A 13,319-nucleotide genomic window follows, 5' to 3' on the forward strand; every position below is an offset into this window, starting at 1 on the left:
TCTTTCCCTGCTCCAGCATGGGCTCCTTCCCATCGGAGACAGTCCTCTGCAAACTTCTTCCCATGGGCTGCATTTCATTGCAAACTGCTCCACTGTGGGTCCCTTCCAAGGTGTGCAGTGCTTCAGGAACTGACTGCTCTAGCATGAAGCCCCTACAGGCTCCCAAGGCCTGCCAACAAACCTGCTTCAGCGGGAGTTCCTCTCTCCACAGATCCACAGGTCCTGCCAGGAGCCTGCTGCAGCACGGGCTTCCTGCAGGTCATGTCCTCCTTCAGGTATCCACCTGTTCCAGCATGGAGGCTGTGGAATAGGCTCCTCCACAGCCTGCAGGTGCATCTCTGCTTTCTTGTGGACATCCATGGGCTGCAGAGGCACAGCTGCCTCTCCATCGTCTTCACCACAGGCTGCAGGGGAATCACAGCTATGGTTTCTGGGGTACCTTTCCCCCTGTCTTCACTGACCTTGGTGACTGCAGAGTTGTTTCTCTCACTTGTTTTCAATCTTCAGCAGCTGTTGGGCAGGTTTTGGTTTGTTTTTTTTTTTTCACAAATACGTTATCCCAGGGGCTCTACCGTGGTTGCTGATGGGCTCAGCCTTCTCTTCTCTTCAGCAGGTTTTGGTTTGTTTTTTCTTTCACAAATACGTTATCCCAAGGGCTCTACCGTGGTTGCTGATGGGCTCAGCCTTGGCCAGCAGTGGGTCTGTCTTGAAGGTGCCTGGCATTGGCTCTAGCAGGCATAGGGAAAGCTTGTAGCAGCTTCTCACAGCAGCAACCCCTCTGTCTCCCGTGCCTACCAAAACCTGACCCAATATAGAAATGAGATTGAATTCATTCAATATAACAGTATGGTATTAACATTAACAAAACCAAGCTGTTAACTATGCATTACAACATGTTTCAGTTCTAAAGTGCTGTAAATATTTTGGTTAAATAATAAAGTAGCATTTTTATGTGTTTGTCAAACGTTGGACATCTGGAACCTGAAGTATTTCTGTGTAGAAATTTCTTTTCTTAGAGCAAGCTGGTGAAAAAACCCTGCCTTTGAAATGTAGAGTAGAACAGAAGCCAAAATTTGTAAGGGCATTATTGCATTTTTTTTTTTTTCTCAGATTTGACTCAGAATTTGGGGAAGGTGATACTTTCATGTCACCTGCAGCTTGATCAGTCTTGAAATTCTCTCTTTGAGACTGATGTGGGATATCCCAGCTCATTTTACTCTGAGGTAGAGCTGGGCAAAAACCCCACCAGACAGGGGCATAGTCTTTCTCAATGCCTTTGTGTAGGAATTAAAAAAGCTACAGCATCCACGTCCAGTGCTCCTGGTTGCTAAATAGTCTAGTTTGGTATGTGAGGTGCATTTATACTTGCAATACTTGTTGTCAGCACAGAGCCATCTCAAAAATAGCCAAAATAAGGTAAATAAGAATTCTTTGTCCACAGAACCACTGTAGTCCCTCATATTCAAAATAGTCATTAAATTTTGTGTGCAGTGTAACCTCAGTACAGACAACAGCAGTCCAAGTTAAGAACAGTATGGGTATGTAGTCACTGAAGCAGCTGCATTCTCAAACTTTTATGGTTGAATAAATATGGAAAATTTGTGAAGTCTTGTTTTCAGGTTTAATTATTTTAGTTCCTAATGCTCTGTTGTTTTTTGTATAAAAAACCTGTACATGTGTGGACTGGATTTACCATCTTCACAGTTGCCAGAAGGGGAAACTTCTTTACCATGTAAAGAAGGCATCTTTTCTGGCATCTGTGTCTTGTAGAAATCTTGAAAAGTGGAGTATTTTCCATTGGGAAGGCAAGGTCCTGTGAACTGTGTACTTGATCCCTAGGAAATCTTTAGCACAAAGACAGGAATACTGGCAGGTTTACTTTCTGTGCTAGAGTAATTCCAGTTTTACTCTTTCCTGTCCTAAGAGCTTTATGATTTAGCTCTGTAGTCTGAAATGAAATTTATGTGTAGATTTAATGTTACTGCATCTGTGTCAAGTGCATTGGATTGTTACCCTTACTTTCACCCTGTTGCCTTAAAATTTTGTACTCCAAGGTATATTTTTGGCAGATCTTTTCAATGTCTTGCAGCATATCAAAATATATGGACACTTGAAGAATGACAGAAGCCTTAGCTGTCATCATTTTTGCTAAGATTTGAGTATACATTATTTGCATCTCTGAAAACTGTTATAATGCTGAAGTGAACTTCTACGTGCTTATGTTAAAATTGTTCTTGGGTCACAGACAGCCCTCTGAATACGAAAATAGTTTTTGTGAGGCCAGCAGGAGCATTTAAACAGCCACAACAATAAAAGAGTTCTGTACCCTGTTTTAATAAGTTTTTTGTCCTAAGCTTTCAAAAGGCTGATGTAAATATCAAACTAGCTGAGTCATTTTTACTTTGGCTTGTGTTCTTTTTTTAATATTACTGTACTGTTTAAGTATTGATCTTGCAAATATTTATGGTGAGATGTACAAAGCTTGCAATTAAGAAGCATTGTTTGATTTCAGGTAAGTTATTTCTGCCATCAGCTAGCTGTTGCACAGTTTGCAGACCTGTAGGAGAGACTTACTTTCAACATGTGTACAGTTCGTGAATGTCTACAGTTTGATATTTCTGAATATTTCTCCTAATAGATGGCAACATCTTTTATCCGGACCATGGAACTTGGAGGAAGAGACTCTGCATCTTCTTTGTATGATCCTTTAAGAGCCCATGTAAAAGGGCTTTCCAGCTTTGTTAATTTTATTGACAAGCTGCAAGAAATTGTTGGTGAAATCTTAAATACAAGGTAATAGATTTTCTGTTACATTTTTGTCTTGATGAGCACCTCCTTTTCTTGTGCTTGTGTTCCAATGAGGAGGAACAAGAGAAATTTAAATAATTGACTTACTAAAGATAAATGTTTAAAAATTAAACCTTATTTGGAAATACAATTGAAGAACAACTGGGGTAAGTTTATGAATTTTTGGAGGTTTTTTTTTTGTATTCAATTTTACCAAATTACATGTGTATGGTGGTTTGGTTACTTGCCTGGTTGTAAATGAAGTTACAAAGAATTCCACCTTGTGAAGTCTGGTAAGTACATAAACTGATATGTGCTTTACTTCTTCCTAGTTAATTGCTTCCTTTTGGTCATATTCTGTTTACCCTTATGTAAAGGAGTCTTTATTGCTGCTAACAAATGACAGTGTTGGTTATTTAGCCCTTTCTTTCTTTCATTTTAGCTACATAACTGAGGCATAAGAATTATTTCTTAGGGAGGCTCTGGTGGAGTCACTGATTTTGAACATTTTGGAAGAACTGAAGGTAGTCTTTTGGGCAGGCTTATAAATGTGTGATTAATTAGAGAAGTATAAATGTAACACAGGGGTTTGAATTGGTAAGTGCTGGCATTATTACTGAGGGAAGAGCTATTTTCTTAAGCTTCATAGAAGTTAATAATTTTTTCATTTATAATCAGTAATTTTTCCATACAGATCTTTGGCAAATCAGCTGTAATAGTTCTGTCCTTGATATTAAAGAATTTTTTTTTTTTAAGTTTAAATTGAATCTAATCCTCACAGTGGAAAACAAAATGTTATAAGTAAGCTTTATTTAAGTTAATGTTCAGTTTCCATTGAAGCTGGAAGCGGGAAATGTTTCTGAAGTTGTTTTGCAGTTTTGTCTTTTTTATTCTGCTTCTTTGTTCTTTCATTTCAACATCCTGGATGCCAGAGACATACTGTCTGTGCTGGTGATTAAAGAAAACTATTAGCTCAACTTATGTAGTATATGCTCTTTTTCGTTGTTTAAATTGTATCTGGCACTATATATTGATAAAAAATGAGAAATGGAAAAATAGTTATGTGGATGAACTTTTTAGTATGGAAAAAACACTTTTTCAGGTAAATACAGTCCAGAAAAGTGTAACATGAAATGCTATCTCTTGTTAATTACCCCTCTGTCTAAAAGAGAGCATGTCTAAATGTGAGAAAATTTGGATAGTTGCTGGGAGTTACCAGTTTCTCACTGGGTGAATTCTCTAGAGCTTGGAAATGCTTTTTAGCATTCAGATATTTATTGTGTAGCTTTCCCTGCTGCACCTGCTGTTCCATTTGTTTTGGGATATAAATCTTGTTAATGTCAGATACTGGCATGTGCATTAAGTTGGCTGTATGCATTTAAGTATCACTGTTTGTCTTGCTGATCAGGAGTGGAAGGTGGCTGTACTGTGGTGTTTATAGTACCTCTCATACTCCATATGGGCTTTATACCTTCACAATGTAAAATATGGTTTTTATGTATGTATCTATAGATGTTTTCAAGTGTTTGGTATGTCACATGGATGACGACTGTCTCTGTGTCCTACCTGTCATGTGGCAGTTGTCGAGAGTTCCAGAGGATGCAGTTCTATGCAAAAAAATTTTCTCTAGTTCTGTTACTGCTGTAAACTAAAGACCAGAGGGGAAAAAGGCAGCAATGCAGCAGAACCTTGACTTGCTTCATCTGTAGAAGCCCACTGAGAAATCCAAGAGCAAACTAGACAACCTGTCCTGCAGCATTGCTGTTTCTCTGATGCAAAGATTAGCCAACCTGCCCTAACCAGGTCTCTCTATTGGCTATGCCACAAGAAAAATGCTGTACTTTATTTACTTAACAATAAGTCTGTTATTTTGGTTTGATTTTGTTTCAGTGGAGATCTTATGAAACTTGTAATTGTACAAAATACAAAGTAGCCAAATAAATGGTGGGTCATTGTGGAACACATGTTGAAAAGAGGCTTTCTTCATCTGCTTGATTCCTTTGCTTTGGGAATCTGGAAGCCAAATTGAAGATCTTGGACAGTGGTGGGAAGTGCTTAAGAATATTCTGAACTTAATAGATGTTGCTTAACCAAGTATCTGCTAACCTATGGAGAATAACAAAAATGTCTTTTTCATGTCCCCATCATTCAGCTAAGAAAGTGAATTATTTTAGTGAGGAGCTACTTCACTAAGAAAGTGAAGTAGATTAGATGGACAAAGGGAAATCTGTCAGAGTGGAAATTTAATGAAACTGACGGTTTGGTTCAAAAAATATGGCACTCCTGATAGCAGGAGAAATGGAAAGACAAAATGAACTTTGGTAATTTCAAGGTGTAGTCACTGAAGACTGAATGTTCTTACAAATCTCTGGCGTATTGAAATTGTTTGCCTCTCCTCACTCTCTAGATGTCTAAGACTAGAAGAAATCACTAGTCTGTCAAGAATCAGTAGCATGAATATTCCTTAACTTTTGGAGGTGCCATAAAAGTTGTAATGCTAAAACTATTTATAGATATGTACATGCAAGACTTAGACAATGTTTATACAGTAAATGGAGAACTTCGATGTTCATTTTTACACCTGTTTCTTGACAAGGAGCATATCAATGTTATATTTGTCAGTGAAGTAGATGATTATTATACACCTTAGGGTCTGAAAACTCTTTCCTGTTGGTATAAATGAGAAACTGCAGTGCTAATCCATCATTCTGGAAACCCTTTTCTTTTAGGCCAAGAGAACTTCTGGAAGTTACTTTTCCCAAGTTTGTTAAAAAAATGCGTGTGACTTAAAGCTGAATGACGGAAGGTCATTTGTTGTGTTGGTTACTGTGCTTGATGGTTCGTATGGGGAGGTGTGTGGGGTGTGTATACTTACAGATACAGTTTAAAAATCCCCACCGATTCTGTAGAGCAGCAGAGTTGGGAGGTTGGCAGCGTGTTTTCCCCTCAGTTGGGCGCTGCCCTCGGAGCAGGCAGTGGCCACTGGGTGTCACCATCGCCCAGCTCACGCTGGAGCCGAGTCGAGCTCGCCCCATCGGAGTGAGCGCAGCTCTTCGGAGCGGCTCTGCATCCCGGGCCCCTGCAGCCTCCGCAGCCTGCTGGAGCATGGTATAGCTCGCCTTCATCGTGTGGATTAGTGCTCTCAGCTTCCCCTCGACAGGGAAAATGCTATTTCTTATGGGCTTCTTTTGAGAAGCTGTAATTGCATCTCGGGGTGCAGTAGTGTTTGGGGAGAGAAAGCACATTGGACTCTGTCTGGGATTGTGCTGGATCTTTGAGTTAATTGGACTGTGTTCACACAGCCCTGGAGGTTTGTGGTCTAAAGTTGCTGGAAAGTTGTGCAAGCATATGCAAAACATTGTATATAGGATTGCTTAAATTTAGGATTATAGAATAATTCAGGTTGGAAGGAACATCAGAAAGTTTTTGGTCCAACATCTTGCTCAAAGCAGGGTCAATTATGGAGTCAGCTCAGGTTAATCAGGGCTTTATCCAGAGAAGCTTTGTACAGTCTCCATCCTTGGAGGTTTTTAATCTCCCTCTTGGCAACCTGTTCCACTGCTTTTGTCCTCATGGTGAAAAGTTGTGGGTTTCTTTCTTATATTTAGTTGGGACCTCTCTTGTTTCAGTTTATGCCTATTGTCTTTTTTCACTGTCTGTCAACATGAGGAGTCTGGCTCCATCTTCTTGGTTGCCACCCTGTAGGTATTGGAAAGCTGTTTAGTAAATCCCCCTGAAGCCTTCTCTTCTGCGGACTGAACAAACTGTTCCCTTAGCTGCTTCTCAAAGGGCATGTCTCCCTGACCAGCTTGGCAGTCCTCTGCTGAACTTGTTCCAGTTTATCAGTGTCTTTCCTGGACTGGGGGCCCAAAACTGGACACAGTATTCTAAATTTGGTCCAACGAGTGCTGATTAGAGAGGGATAATCACATTCCTCAGACTACTGGCTACGCTACTGTTGATGCAGCCAAGGATACTGTAGGCCTTCTTTGCTGCCAAGGCATGCTCCTGGCTCACGGCTCACTTGCTGAACATGCACCAGGACTCCCAGGTTTTTTACACAGAGCTGCTCCCCGGCTGTATCGTTGCAAGGGGTTATTCCTTTCCAAGACTTCGCATGTCTTGTTGAATTTCATATGGTTCCTGTCAGCCCGTTCCTCTTGTCTGTTTAGGTATTTTTCCATGGCAGCTCTGCCCTCAAGCGTATTGACTTGTTCCATCCAATTTGGTGTCATCTGCAAACTTGATGAGCATGTATTTTTAGAGAGTCACTGCCAAAGATAATAGAAAAAAACCAGGTTTCAGGATAGGCCCCTGTGTTACTGCATTATTACAACATGTTTGCTACCTTCTGAGCGTGGTCATCCAACCAGTTGTTAACTCCTCTCTTTGTCCATCCATCCAGACTGTAGCATCAATACTTGTATGTTGAGAGTATTGTCTGACAGTGTTGAAAGCCTTGCTACAACTAAGCTAAATGGCACCCACCATTCTCCCCTGGTCTGCAAATCAAGTAGTTTAATTATAGGGGGAAAACAGATTGGTCAGGTATAATTTACACTTGATGATAAATACATGCTTATAGTTACCAGCCACCACCTAATCCTTCATATGCCCAGATATGTTTTCTTAGAAGACTTTGCATTATTTTCTTAAGGAACAAAGTGAGGCTGCTGAACTTGTGGTCCCCCAAACTGTCCGTCTGGTCTTTTTTTTTTTTTTTTTTTTTTTTTTTTTGCAATGATTTGCTTTTTACCATTTGTTGGGGACCTCACCTGGTCACCATGACTTTTCAAAGATGATAGGAAGCTGTCTTATGTGAGGGTATTTGCCAGTTCTGTTAAGATTCTTGGATGCAGTCCATTTGGTTCAATGTACTTGAATGTAATCAGTACTGTCAAGTGAAGCCTGATTTGATCTTTATCCACTGCTGGCAGTTCTTTTCTGAAAAATTGCTCTTATCAGAGGCCCAGGAGACCATGTTGGTGAAGACTGAGGCAAAGAAGGCACAGAGTACTTCTGTTTTATCTGTGTCCACACTGTTGCAAAATCTGCCTTTCAGCAAAGATCCCTCAAAAAAAACAGCAGGTGAAGCTCCTTTGACATTCCTTATAATTCTCAACTCCAGGTGAGCTTTGGTTTTCCTGAAAACATCCCTAAATTCTAGGGTGATGTTTCTAGATCGTTTGTGATCTGACCCTTCTTCACCATTCTGTGTGAAGCCCTTTTGCCTTCAAGCTCTGTCATCAGTTCACTGTTTAGCCAAGCTGGTCTGCTGATATTTCTGCATATTTTCCTAAGTATTGTGATGGACTTGTCTTGTGCTCATAATATTATTATAGTATAATATCATTTATATTATAGTTAATAACGGCTTTCCTGAGCTCCTTTGCATTTCAGAACTTTATCACAGGGGATTCAATGACTGCTTATCAAGACTTATTCTGGGAAGATTACTTGTTTACTTTTATACTACCTTTGTCACCAGACTTGGGTAGCAAAGCTTGGGATGAAGAATAAGAAGAGTCGCTCTAGTTTCTTCCACCAAGCTAAAAGAGAAATTCTAGCCCATACAGCAAAAGCAGCAGCAACATGAAAAAAATACTCTGCAACAGGATTGGTTTTTTGCTGTATTTTTGTTATGGATGTAATAAACTGTGAAACTCCAAAGGGTCTAAGGAAGAGTCTTCACTTAATGTTGACATCTGTTAGGAAATTAGATTAATAATCATACATCCATTGCTTGAGGTTGAATTTTTGAGTACTGAGTGCTTTGATATAGTTTTTTTTAACAGATGTATTTAAAATCTAGATAAGTTCACTGATACGATTTTATTGTTGAAATCTTGAAATCTAAATTAACATGAACTGCTAACTTTTATTAGTTTATGCATATAACATAATTAGAAATAAAACTTTAGATTTGCTTTAAAGGCACGGTTACTGCCCTGTTAGAAGCATTTGTAGTGTATTGTTTCCTAGATTAATTTTGACTCACTCTTCTACCCAGGTAGATCAAGTTCTAGTTGACATCTTGCTGCTTGGTGTTTGAGAATGGAGTTACTGCTAATCTCTTCCTATAGCTCTAAACCAAAAAATTAGATAACTGATCAGTTTTTGTCAAGTTCTAAAACATCTTTTAAATCCATAACAAGGAAAAAAGGCCATGATCTCTTCCCACCCTGTGATCACTGGGTGTTTGTGATCTTTTTTCTGACACTTGTTCCCACTACCTAAATCAGATAGCTATATATTTGTCATCTTTTTTTTACCTCTGTTGAACTTGAAATAAATGAATAAAAATGTTGAACTTAGTGTAATGGAATTTTGATGTATTCTTTTCTGTTCCTGGAATAGACTTTAGGAGTCTGTTCTGCTTTTTATCAGGTTTTGAGTATTGTCCATATTCTTGACTTTTTTTTCTTTGTTCATGCTATTTTAGTCTTTTCCAAAAAAGATGTATTTCCAGAAAATAAATAAAAGTGCCCCTGCATTGTATTAACTTTTCACACTAAGGCCTGAGTTCTGTAAGAAGAGCTCTTGCCGATGTCATTTAGATTTTTGGTAAGCAGAGAAGCTTGTTAATTTGGCAATCTCAGTAGGAACAGAATAGACAAGGTATGCTGTTATTGTCTTATAAATTAGTTACTTCTACATAAGAAAAGATGGTTTGATAAGGAAAATTAGATAGAAATGGGTCAGGTTGGGCCTCGGATGATGTAAGGCAAAAAGGATTCAAGTGGGCACAAGATCCGTGAATATTTTTAGTAGAAGAAACCAGTGACAAAAGATATGATTTGTCCAGTGCCTGGGTAACAGGTGGAGTTTTACATTGTACTGTTCTTTTAAAACTCTCTTTAGGAGCGGTGGTGCAAAGAAGGCATTCTTTACATATGATTCATTTTATCTATATGTAGACACTTGTGAGCTGAATCCTGCTTGTTTTAGTGCTGGTTAAAGCTGAAGAAGTTAAGCCATTCCTTCTGTCAGTTGGTCTAAAATATTTGTGACTTTTCTTGCTGATGGTCATGTTTGGACTTTGCTGGATCCATTCATTGGAAGGGTGCTACTGTACTATTGACCTCAGGCATCTGCTCAAACATTCTCTATCGGACAGTGGAAGATGGTTGTTTCTAAAGTGTTGGGGTTTTTCTTCCATTTACAATTACACGGATGAATTTCCTTTTGTTATTTCTATCATAGATGAAGATAGAATTTGGTTTTCTAGCTGATTTTTCTTTTGGTTCATACATTTGGAACAGAGAAATGCTGCATGTGACTCTGAACAGAATCGTATTACTAGCTTTAAAAAAGAAATGCTATTTTACAATGTGTCATGGTGGCATTTGGTGACTATATTTGCTGACTGAATTTGGTAAGAGTCCTCCTTCAATGCAGTTTAAAAGACTATAGATGTGATACTGAAGCACTTTATCCTAAAATACCACATATCAGTAGCCTGTGATCTGAATAAAACGTCCCAGAAAGCTTTTTAGCAGGAGCACTGACTAGAAGGGACAAGGTCTTTTCAGTTCTCTATTGCCTTAGACAAATGGCATTGTTTTGTTTAACATAACAGGTTCATTCTTGAATTCAACTAGTTTTCTTGCTCCACTTTCAGAATTAAAAAGAGAAAAAATTCTTCACTTTTGCTGCTGTAAAAATTATCGTGAGATGCATATTGCATATGTAATTCCATATTTAAAACAAACCTTTGTGGTCCTTCTGGCTGTTAGGAATTGCAAAGTGGATAACAGTTTCCAACTTTATTTTATTACTATAAATATTTTTTTAGTGTGATGTCAGATATTTTAAAGTTTGTTTAAGTTCAACTGATCTTCTGAGTAAAATAAATCTATAAAAGAGTAATATCAGAACAATCTGGAATAGGGTTTGTAAATCTTTGTGAAGCCAATCTTTGTAAAACAAACAAACCCCCAAAATCCCAAACACCCCAAGGTGCTTTTTTACCACATTTTACTTTTATCATCATGCTTTTAGTTAGTCTTTTTGAACCTCACTAGAAATGGATCTAATAACTAGATTCAACATTACGTATGTGCAAGACTAATGACATTATATTATATGTATTCATAATATTTATAATATATATTGTATATATTCAACATATATATATATGCAAGACTAATGACACAACACAACTTATGTTATATTCTGGTGTAAAATGGCATAAGCTATAGCAGGGCATTTCAGTACTAATCTGCACACATTGAATCAGCATTTTATGTCTTGGCCTGTTGATATAAATTCTAGTTGAAGTGTAAATAAACTTTTCTTTGCTCCAGTTAGTACTCTGTATATCTGTTAGGAGACTGGAACTCATTCCTGGAAAAAGAGAAGGAATATGGGGAGAAGAAGATATTAAATGAACTTTTATTTCTAGTATCTTTAGTTGGTATTGGACAATAAAGGCAAAAAAGTAAACATAGAAAATGAAAATGTTTTTGTCAAAAGTTTGTTATTTTTTCGCAGTGAAAATCTATAAGGTAATTGAGTCACATGCAGAGCGAAGCATTTAAATTAAGGGCATAATTATCTTAATTAACTGTGCTAGTACCCAGCACTAGTTGTACAATAATATTTTTTCTTCTAGCATACATACGTGTATATATCTTAAATATGTGCAAACGATAAAGATGTTAGTTCAACATACCTGTAGATAGAAATAAGTGACCCTGGTTTTCACAGGGAATTTCAGTCAATCCCTTCACCTGCTCATTTTTCTTGCAGTTCTAGGTTCAGTGCAGTATTTATGGAACAGATACTCCTAATTTAATACAATACTTTTCTCGTTTGAGGATATTATTTTGGAAAATGTAAGGTTAGGATTGAGGAAAACAGATCAGTCTGGCAAGAAGTATCAGGAGACTTGGCTACAGTTCCTATATGCATCTCTGAAACAGAGCTCTTCTTCAACAATGCTCTCCTCTTACCTCTTGACAACTTGCAGTGGATTTTTTTTTTTTTCCTCCCTTTGAACTTTTTATTTTCTTGTGGTTAGATAGAATTGTGGGATTTGGAGCAGTGGTACAGTAGATTTTTAAATTTTTTTCTTTAAACTGTCTTTTCCAAGATCTGGATGGGTCTTAACAGACCCATCTGTCTACAGGATCAAGTCTACAGAGAGACTTGACATGGGGATTTTTCTTTTGGCCAAGTGCATACATTGTTCTTAAATTTCTTCAAAGCATAAGTTTTTCTGTTTAATGAAGCCTGAAAAATCTAATGTGAATTGTATAGTCTTTAGTCTGTAAAAGCTGAAGCTGAGAATTGTGTGAAAATATTTGGGTTTTACACATAAAAACCCAAAAAAGGACAATAAAAAAAACCCCAAGCAAACAAACAAACAAAAAAAACCCCACAAAAAATAGTTGCATGTTTACTTCAGGTTTTTCAAGTTATTTACAGGAGTCTTGTTCACCCAGAATAAGCCAAAACAGTAAGGTCCCTGGCTCAGTTCCCTCCATGTATTTAAAGTGGAAACAATATAAACAAACTATTTTTTGTCTGACTTAACTCCTGTTCTTATCTAGTTCTGCCCAATTATTTTATATTTATATGATTGTAGACATGGAGAGATTCATTTGATGAAGGTTCTCCAAACTGTAATTCTCAAATTTATCTTCAGAATTTAATGTATACAAAAAACATCTTTATTTGCATTTGCAAGATACCCTTTTAGGGCAAGCTGGCAGGAGCATGAAGGAAACCAGTAAGCATGGAGGAAGCTGAAAAATAAGTCATGTCACTCTTGGCTCTGTGACCTGGAGTAATGAAGCCATTGCTTTTGGGTGTTGACAGAACTGTCACTTGCAGCATCATAAATGTATCTAAAAATTATTCTGTGGGTACCAATAGCATCTCAGGATGCTGAATTTCTGCTTTGGTGTGGACTATAAACCTAATTTAGGAAAAAAAAGCTGTTGGGAAGAGATACATTATAATATAGGAGGGCTGAGTGGTTCTTGTAACGCTTTATTTTCTTTGCTCAAGCAATGGTAAAACATACTGGTTAGGGGCTGGAAAAATGTTACGCTTTTAGCTAAAGGAGATTATTCTCTCTTTCATAAAATCTTAATTAAAGTACTATCTATTACTATCTATTTAAATAAAATTGAAAGAAGATTGGGATTTTGGAGCACCTTCTCAAAGCACAAAAGACTCAAAAATCTAATTGGACATTAAACAGGAATGCATGTTTGAGTGAAAAAATTTGTTTACACTTAACAGTTTATGAGCAAAACTGTAAATGTAGGTTTAAAGAAAAGTACTTTCTTTGAACTTCTAAGGAGAAGTTAGTTTGTGTTGCAGCTCAGAGTATTACTAAATGCTGAATTCATTACCTTTCCTTATAATAATTTTTTTTTTTTAGCAAACTATTGTGTTGTACATCTCCACTGCTGTTTGATTTAAAAGATCAAAGCTGTTCTCTCTGATTAACAGTGAAGACTGGCTATGTTCAGCATTAATAGGTATACTAAAGTGTTGCCAAGATTAATGTGGAGATGACC

The 13,319-nt window shown here is 37.5% G+C and overlaps 1 protein-coding gene across 5 annotated transcripts in view; it reads left to right on the top strand.

Annotated features, from left to right (window-relative positions):
* PARPBP (PARP1 binding protein) overlaps positions 1-13,319 on the top strand; it is a 41,715-nt gene that overhangs the window by 11,689 nt on the left and 16,707 nt on the right. For all 5 annotated transcript variants that reach the window (XM_017738057.1, XM_017738058.1, XM_017738060.1 and 2 more), the window contains one exon: positions 2,639-2,793. In XM_017738057.1, coding sequence (XP_017593546.1) covers positions 2,639-2,793 — 155 coding nt within the window. The remainder of the gene's footprint in view (positions 1-2,638; positions 2,794-13,319) is intronic.

The sequence above is a fragment of the Corvus brachyrhynchos genome, unplaced genomic scaffold (genome assembly GCF_000691975.1).
Source record: "Corvus brachyrhynchos isolate BGI_N302 unplaced genomic scaffold, ASM69197v1 scaffold56, whole genome shotgun sequence".
NCBI classification, from domain to species: domain Eukaryota; kingdom Metazoa; phylum Chordata; class Aves; order Passeriformes; family Corvidae; genus Corvus; species Corvus brachyrhynchos.